Source organism: Barbatula barbatula (genome assembly GCF_947034865.1).
Source record: "Barbatula barbatula genome assembly, chromosome: 10".
NCBI lineage: Eukaryota > Metazoa > Chordata > Actinopteri > Cypriniformes > Nemacheilidae > Barbatula > Barbatula barbatula.
Window position 1 is genome coordinate 24,106,105 of NC_136773.1, and position 9,454 is coordinate 24,115,558.

A 9,454-nucleotide genomic window follows, 5' to 3' on the forward strand; every position below is an offset into this window, starting at 1 on the left:
CCCTTGGAGAAAAGCAGAAAAAACTGCTAAGAGAAAAGCAGATAAGAGATTCGTCTGACTGAACCTGTGAACCTGCACACTTTCATTCAGACAAAAACACAGACTGAAGAGCCAAAAGAGCCTCTTGATGTATTACAGTCTGGTGTGTGTTGTGTTTTGTCTGACAGAGTTGTGTGTGTGTGTTTTGTTCAGGCACCAGCACACCTCCCGGCCTCAGCGCCACAGCCGTGCCCAGCATCACAGGTCCCATCACAGTGAACGGCTTCAGCGCTCTTCAACCCCAGACCAACGGACAGACCGCCTCCGAGACCATCTATACCAACGGCATCCATCCCTACCCAGGTGAGTCTCTGATTATCTCATTATAGAAAAAAAATAATCTGATTTAAATCCTTTTTTTATTTTTCATCCAGTGTAAATGCTTTCAAGTGTTTGAAACCTTTGCCATCCTAACAGATGATGTGATATTTTTAAGAGACCTACTCACCAAAATCAAAGAATGTGAATGTTCATGAGTAAAACAATTAAAACATGTTCATCATGTACATAGTCATTGCTTAAATTACACTTTTTTCATTATTTGGATCAATCACGAAAATGAGCGTCATGTTTAAAATGTCTTGTAAAGCATGTTAGACTTGTGTGAGGAACTACAAAAATAACAGTTCAGAAATATAATCATTAAATGAATTAAATGATTGTGAGTGATAAAGATTGACTTGTGTTTCCAGCTCCGAGTCCGACGGTGACAGATCCTCTCCAGCAGGCGTATGCGGGTGTTCAACATTACGCAGGTGAATCACTTGTGTCTGTTGGTCTGTCCTCTCCACTTACTGTACAAGATAATGTATATAATATACTGCCTATTATTCTTTAAAATTGTATTTTTCTGTTAATCTTAATGCAACAATAAATATATAGTACGCTGTCGACATACTGTAATCTGTGCATGATTATACCATCAAATGTCACACACATTTCTTCGCCTTGGAATGAAAGGGTTCTATCTGTCTAACAACTTATTTACATTTACGTGATGTTCTCTGTTTACGTTTTGTACAGTTTGTGACTTTTTCAGAAAGCTATAAGGTTTTATCCACAGAGTCAAATGGAAAGCAAAAACTTTGAAGCTCAGAATGCAGATACAGCGACCTTACGATTCCAAGACGAAGATTTATCACACACACACACTATATTAAATTATATAATTAAGTTATTTTAGTGTGTTCACATTTCGCAAGTAGGTTTAATAAAAAATCAAGATAAATACGTTTCAAGAGAACAAAGTCTTATAAATGTTTAGGTGCATTGCATTGTGGGCTACAGTTTGTATACTTTGTTACGCTGAAATATGAACGTGAATTCTCTCTCGTGGTCACAGCAGCGTATCCTGCCGCGTATGCACCCATTAGCCAAGCGTTTCCCCAGCAACCAGCCATCATCACCCAGCAACAGAGAGAAGGTGAGTGAGACCACACACCCCCTGATATAAAACACCCGACATAGACATAGGTTTATACAGACATACATTTTCTACAAGAAAGAGAGAGACAGACGGACGGACAGATAGATGTCAGACAAAATAAGAGAGGGAGAGAGAAACAAAGGAAGACAGAGAGAGACTGGAGAATGATTTCTGTTGATCTTAAGTCACACCTCAGAAGTTCCGTCATCAAACTTCCTTTAACAAAGACAACAATGTCTAAGTCTTTCAGAAGATCACAGGTGGCAACAGAACACATTGGCATGCGTCTGTGTGAAATGTAATTTGTGTGACTTGATTTGTGTGTGTTTGCGTCTCCTGCTGCAGGACCGGAGGGCTGTAATCTATTTATTTACCACCTGCCGCAGGAGTTCGGCGATGCTGAGCTCATGCAGATGTTTCTGCCCTTTGGCAACGTCATTTCCGCCAAAGTCTTTGTGGACCGGGCCACCAATCAGAGCAAGTGTTTTGGTGAGTACCCACAATGCTCTTCAAACGCTCGAGCGAGCGCGAGTGTCACCTGGGTGTCGAGCTTTTCAAATCTTATCACAGCCCACTTCACTCCGCACAATTAGTTCATCTCGAGCCTTTATTTCCCACGTCTCCGTTAATCAAGTGACGATTAACGCTTGGAGACAGAGACGTCCCGCTTGAGTGAGCGAGCGCGCAGACACATGCGAGGGCCTGCAGGGATTTTTGAGCTCGTTCCTCTGGCTTCTGCTCATCATCGAGCAGTTATGAGTCGTTTCATTCTCATCTCATTCGTCTTCATCATTCTCCTCACGTCTCATGATATTCTCTTTAATTTATATGATCAGCGACTCTCTTTCGCGCTTTTTCTGATTGTCTCAATGTTGTTTGACACACCTGTAGAGTTTTAGTGTGCCCTCACAAGCCTTGGCAACCAAATTACCCAGCTCGGGAGCTGAACGCCGTACAGGTGTGCAAAGATTATAATGAGAAGTTCTCATAAATATCTTGCTGCATCACTATTCAATATGATCTTCTCTGAGAAACACAAGCATGAGGTTTTGTGTCATGTGTGCAGTAAGATCAGATATGAACAGCATTCAGGACGGAAGTGAAATCATGTGTTTCTCTGAAGCTTTGAAGCGGACCATCGTCTGCCTCATTTCCAGATTGCGTCTCTGTGTGAGCATCATTCATTTATAAAATGAAATCATACATTTTATTTATATAGCGCTTTTCACAATATGCAATGTTCCAAAGCAGCTTTACTGGAAAAAATAAGAAAAACTGAAAAACACAGAAAAGGTCAAACAAGCAATAGAACAAGCTAGATCATTGTAATAGATAATAATAATATCTAATATCAGCAGTCTCCCAGTGAGCAAGCCAACACGGCCCTGTGGCGAGGAACCCAAACTCTGATGATAAATAAATGGAGAAACCAGACTCAGCCGGGAGGACCAGTTCTCCTCTGACGTGTCACAGCTGCACTCACTGACTTTGATTCAAAGCTTAATCAAACATAATGAGAGTTTATTAGTTGTGAATTAATTATGAAATTTAATTTGTTGAAACTGTTTAGGTCTGATTTTGACTTAGTTTGTGATCGATCTCAGAAAACAGAGGACTGTTATAAGCAGGGAAAATAGTAATGGCATAATGTAACTGAGTGCAACATCTTCGTCTTCGGTCCTGTCATCACAGCACACAGATATTATCCATGATTTACAATCACTGTTTGTGTAAAGATGATCAAATATAACTCTAAACATAAAAACATTCTACAAATGACACCGCTGTTAAAGCTGGATTCATATTTATGAAAATATTTCGATAAAGCATTGCTGTTATAAACATCCCAACAATAGAAGAGCAGCTCTGTGGAATGGGACAGCATGTTGTTTTCTATTTATTCAGATTGACATCACAAAGCTCTTTCTGAGTGATTTTATGGATTTTAAAGAGAGCAACACTAAAACAGACAGAACAGTATTATTTCAACACAACTATTGGTATATATATATATGTGATGCACTGTCACAGCTGTGTTATTTTAACATAATATATTTAAGAATCTAAGATAATATATCAAGGCCCCTTTCCGTACGATTGCATTTTTCAACCTTTAGTTGGTGTGTAATGTTGCTCTTGGAGCATAAACAATATCTGCAAAATGATAAAGCTTAAAGTTAAGTGCCAAGCGAGATATTGTCTTTAACAGAATTCGCTTTTTAAGGACTACAGAGGACACCCTTCGGTCCGCTGTCATTTTCCTCGCCATAGCAGGGGAAAAAATGCGATCTCTAACAAAGATTGACATTTACACATGCACTGTCAAACCTCCGTTACACTTCCATCGATCTGCATGTTTTTAACTGATGAAGTGAAGCTGACGCCATTATTACTGTTTTATTGCTAAAAGCCAAACTTTATAAATACACGTGTACTGAGAGGGGGACCGACCAATCACAACAGCCTGAGAAGCGGAAGCTGAGCGTACATTCATGAGGATAAAGTTTATAGCACACACAAATATTAGGTTAAATGTCTCTTTATTGAGACTTTCTGTGGGTGATTCTCACAAAATCTTTCTTTTAAGATGTCAAACAAGATTTTCTCAAAAAGTCTTGTATCAACAGGTTTCCTTTATATTCGTTTAAAACAAGATGATGTGTTTAAAATTCATTAATTTCTAAACATTTTCTGACAGTTGAACACAGCTTTTGAAATTCTTTAAAAAAAAAAAGTCCTTTCAACCGTGTAAACCGCTTAAACCTGTCCATCTCATAGCATGTTTTGCTAAAAACAACTGAAGCCATGATGCCTAAACAAGTTTTTATTCAGTATACATAAGACATTAATTAATTATATTTTAATATAATATTATACATGTAAAATGTCTTTAAATGTGGAACCTGTATCAGTAAATGGAAGGGGAAAAGTCTTGTACACAACATATAATGCACTCAGACAAACCGGGACGCTTTTCTCTAGTAAAGCATTAAAACACAAATAATTAACTCCTTGGTAGAGAAAACAATTATCTTTATTATGACCATTTCTTGGACGACCGAATTGTATGTTTTATGATTCAAATCTTTACTGCCACGATGTTTCAATTGTTTCGTGAGAATCACTCTTGTATTGTTTTGTTTTTTATATTTTAAGTGAAAGAGTGTATATGTGAAATGTGATGAAGAGAAATGGAAAGAGAGAGCGAGACAGGGTGAGATTTCAGATGAATTGTGCTGTCTGGACGTGTCTTCTGCGTTTGTTTAAAAGAGTTTGTAAAAACTCTTATCAGTGTCTGACAAAAGCTCAGCCTCTGCTCCCAGAATTCAATTGGGTGAAATTGGCTGGCGGGTGTAAATTCGTCAGAGAGATAAGAGCTTATTCTGGACCTCTGTTCGACACAGCGTCCACACATGATCAGAGGTTAAAGGTCATTGGGTTACGCATCACTAGTGCTGTTAGTGATGTCAACAAGCCTCACACCTTGATTATTGAAGTTCAGAATTTGAATGAATTAAACCGAATTCATATGTGATGTATCAACAGTGGTGAAAAACTGAAAAACGTGCGCAGTATGATAACCATTCAGAATTACTGTGCATCGTGGGCTATTTCTACATGATCAGACATCCTCTCAGACAGTTTTTTGTAATGCATGCATAAGCAAGAAATATCCTGTTCACTGTCTCTCTCAATCACTCTGTCAGGTTTCGTAAGCTTTGATAACCCGTCGAGTGCTCAGGCAGCGATTCAGGCAATGAACGGTTTCCAGATTGGCATGAAGAGGCTGAAGGTTCAACTGAAGAGGCCGAAAGATGCCAACCGCCCGTACTGATGCTGAGTGAACGGCTGGAACGCTCCTTACAGGTCAGATACACTGTCATACATTCATCATGAGCTCGGAGCACTTTACTTGAGCGTGCAGTGCTGTAAGGGCAAGTGTGTCACGTAACCTCCAGGCAAACCTCTGTAAAATAAATGACGGAGAAAGTTCTGGCATGAAACTCTAGATGCCGCAGTCCTAAATTCTAAACCAATCTGACATAATAACTTTACCACACCCCGCGGCTGATTGGTTTCTTCCGTATCAGTAGCCAATGAGCTTGCTGCTCTACGTTTAAATCTCGGCTATTCATTGTCATTGCAGTGCAGCGCATTTCAGAAACCCTCCTCCTTCCCCAACTCCACCTGATCACGTAAGCTATGAGGGGTTTATTCATATATATGTGCTTATATGCACACAGCAGCATGTTGTGGATGTATTTGCTGAAGCAAGTCTCTGTACTTGCTCCGCAGATCTATTCCGCCAAGACTAAATACATTCATACGTCATGTACATTACCATGCTAAATCCTCCGAGAGTTGACATGACAGAACTTTATATCATCTGCGTCACCAGTTAAATGTGTTTTAAAGAGCTATGAAAAGTAAAGAATCCATTAAACTTCATGAATTCATGATGAATTATTAACGACATGCTGGAGTTAAGCAAAGAGGGCTGAGTTCAGAGGAACTGAATGAACAGCAAACGTACAGAAAGAGAGAACACGTCACACATCTTGTAAAACAGACAAGAAGCATATCTGTTTGCGTGTCCTACTTTAATCTTTTAATAGTTCAAATCCAAATTCATATCAATCAAAAGCGTACTGAAGAGGAAAATGCCATGGATTCTTGTGTTTGTTTGTACAGTAGTTGGTCAGGACGGCTCAGGTGTTCTAATGTGCCATCAGGAGAATCTCTTTCCATTACTGTAAGTTCTTCTGAAATGTCAGCGGTTTGTGACAGTGGCATGACGTGACATCATCTCTATATATTTCTATTGTTTCCTGGTGTTTTTTGATAGCTGATAGCTGCTCTTCATGGTTTCTGATTGGTTGATTTCCATGGGTGGTGACCTCTGACCCTTTGGCTATTGTACCGTGAGATGTTGTGCGTGTGTGTTGGATCGATGTTTCTTTCTTTATTTCAGCTGTATGTTTGCTATGTTTTGTGCTTTGGAGATATAGTGTGTTCACAAGGCTTTTAAATGTACAAGTTTGCATCAGGATTTCCTTTGTAACGCCGTCTCGTTTGTTCTAGAGAAAAATCTTGTTATTGACCGGAGCGTTAGCCTCTCTCCAGACATCACAAACATCCAGTTTGTCAATCATTGGGATTGTTTTCTGTTTTTGAGGACGATCATTTGTTATGTGTACTGAACAAATACTTTGCACGACAGTAAACCTCAGTGTGTGACATTGAATAACTCGAGCAAGACTTGAAGTAATTGACAAACCACAACATTTCCTATTTGGAAAAAGTGTGTTTTGATGTCAATATAAAAGTTGATTTTAACTTGAACACTTATAAACTCTTTCCCTCATTCTCTAGATGATACTTGTGTTGGTTTGGAGTGTAATCTTTTCGTGTTTTGGGGGTTTATTTTTATATTGGGGTTTATTTCTGGGAGTTTTTAGGTGAAGATATTTAAGAGAGTGAAATAGATGAAACAATTGAATGAAGTGTTTATATTTCATCCCCAAATCATATATTTTCCATTGATTTGAAGTTATTATTATAATATATTAATGTTTTGCTTTGTATAATTATTTTCATGATGGTTAAGCTCAGCTCTTTGCAAAAATGTTCAATTGTGTTCAATTTTGTTCTCATTATTAAAATACCAAAACACGCATTTTTGAAGAGTTTGGTTCCCAAATGAGATAACTTAGTTAGATGTTATCATGTTTTTATTGTGTTAGTCAGCTGCATTTTTTGAGTTATTATGGCTTAAATAAAACAAACCAACTGCAGTTTGATTGATATAAATTGGAAAGCACAAATAAAAAGACATGATTTTTGAAAAATCTTAAAAAAGGAGTGATCTCATTTTGAAACCAAACTCTTCTTTCCTTCATGATAGTATTTGTTGTACTGACTTAGTTTGACTGGGCTTAATTCTCATAGAAATACTGCACAAGGCAACAAAACAATTGAATTCTTCCACAATCATTTCGATACGAAACGTGCACATGTTTTTGCGAGTCAGAATCTTTTCAGTATAGAGAGTTCAGCAGGATTGTGGATCTTTCTCTGAACGTCAGTGTTTATACATCTTCAGCCTCCACGACCGTCTTCTCTGTCTGCTTTCTCTTATTTCTCCATCAATTCTCTTCTGTTTCTCTCTTTGTCTCTGTCAGGATGAGGGACGTCAACACCTTATATCCACAAGTGCAGTATCAAAGACTTTAGCTCTACTACATATCACGAGGCGAGCGCTCGAAATCGCTGAGGGCTGGAAAAGAGGAACACAAAGATTTTTTTCTGCCAACTTTTTTCTTTCTCCCCCTTTTCTGCTTCGGCATTTGCAGGATGAATTTGGCAGAGATCGACTTTTTTGCTGCTGTTTCTTTTAGAGAAAATGAAAAAAGAAACCTTTATGAACACATTATTCTCAGAGCATGCAGACACAAACACACATAAACAATTACACACACACGCTCATATACATACAAAACCGGTAGAAGAGTATTTTGAACTCTTCATGAGAAATATATTGATATCTTTAAACACACACACACTCACACACACGCCATTTTGGTTTTTGTGCCTCCACACACCTGCTGACTGGAGGAGAATCCAGGAATAACAACATGCATCATTCCTTAGGAAATAGGGACCAAAGGACTATACGCTTTTTAAAAAAAGACAAATATCTAAATATATATATATTTAAAAATGACAAAAAAATACTCTCACTCTACACTGTAGCTACGCGTATAATGAACCCTGAAGTTAAGAGTAGAAGGGAGGATGTTTAAACTGTATCTGTTAAAGAAAGACTGAAAGATGGAAAACGCATCTGCATCCACAAGTAGATTAACAAAGTGTAGATTAGAGCGGTAGATTTGCTCATTCTTCATGATTTCTATTTATTTTTTTTAGCCAAGATATTACTTGAACTTCTGAGGAAAAGGGGAAAATGTACAAAATGGCCAGTGCGCATCCTCTCCATTCCAGTATTCAGTAAGAAGTGTGTTGTAGAGCCCTGTGCAGGACTGTTTTCTTCATCCCGCCCGCGCCTGCCGAATTTCTGACCATTACCACCCGCTCCCGTAACGTATGTGTTACACTCCCGCCCGCTCCCGCAATATGCATGTCCACTCCCGACCGCACCCGCAAAACTCTGAGAATCTATTCCCGCACAATAATAGAGATGCATTGATTTTGTGTCTTCTCACGTCCCGCAGGAAAAAACACGTATTTATATTGCTTTTATTAAAGAGATTCATGCGGTTGTTTGTTTGGTTTCCCTGGCCTGCATGCATTCTGACGCACTGGTCAGGAAGACGAATAGTAGCCTGGCTAGGCTATCAGGGACATCTAAAATGCTTAGGCTACCGCGCGTTTCGTTAGACTTCAAGTAGCCTACTTTGATTTTGGCTATTGAAGTTTAAATCTAATTAAAAACAAAAAGACAAAACACACAATACATTGAAATATAATTTCGTTTTTATCAAAAACTTTGCACCATCACACGGCACATACAAATAGACTGCTTTAAAGAAAATACAATATGATAAACTAGGCTACATGAAAAACAGCAGTTTTACAATTATTAGCCAAAGCCAGATGTCGCAGCTATTCTGTTTGAAAAAATACAAATAAGAATAAAAACATTCAAACTTAGGCAGCCTGCTCAATAACACTGGCATCATCACACCTCTTGACCTAAATGCCAACGAGAGGCTGTGCTCAAAAAACAACACTAATAAATAACATAAAATAAACAACGTTAACGAATGAATTGAACAAATGAATCACTTTGCAATATTGCTGTGGAGAAAGAGAATGTTGTTGATCAACTACGGTCCCAATCCTGTGCGTCTCTCTTCCAAGATGCGCCCACAGACACTAAAGGCCCGCTCTGAAGGCTCACTGGATGCCGGGATACTAAAGATGAAACGTGCCAGCTTTGATAGTGCTGGGAAGCGCTCTATGTGGAAC

The 9,454-nt window shown here is 38.7% G+C and overlaps 1 protein-coding gene across 1 annotated transcript in view; it reads left to right on the forward strand.

Moving 5' to 3' along the window:
* Positions 1 to 8,147, forward strand: part of celf6 (CUGBP Elav-like family member 6) — a gene marked incomplete at its 5' end in the record, with an annotated part of 13,965 nt that extends 5,818 nt beyond the window's left edge. Inside the window, 6 exons of the mRNA XM_079465350.1 lie at positions 193 to 342; positions 732 to 794; positions 1,382 to 1,462; positions 1,811 to 1,954; positions 5,173 to 5,332; positions 7,648 to 8,147. Of these exons, the coding sequence (XP_079321476.1) occupies positions 193 to 342; positions 732 to 794; positions 1,382 to 1,462; positions 1,811 to 1,954; positions 5,173 to 5,300 (566 nt within the window). The 3' untranslated portion in view covers positions 5,301 to 5,332; positions 7,648 to 8,147. The remainder of the gene's footprint in view (positions 1 to 192; positions 343 to 731; positions 795 to 1,381; positions 1,463 to 1,810; positions 1,955 to 5,172; positions 5,333 to 7,647) is intronic.
* Between the last annotated feature and the right edge of the window lie 1,307 nt (positions 8,148 to 9,454).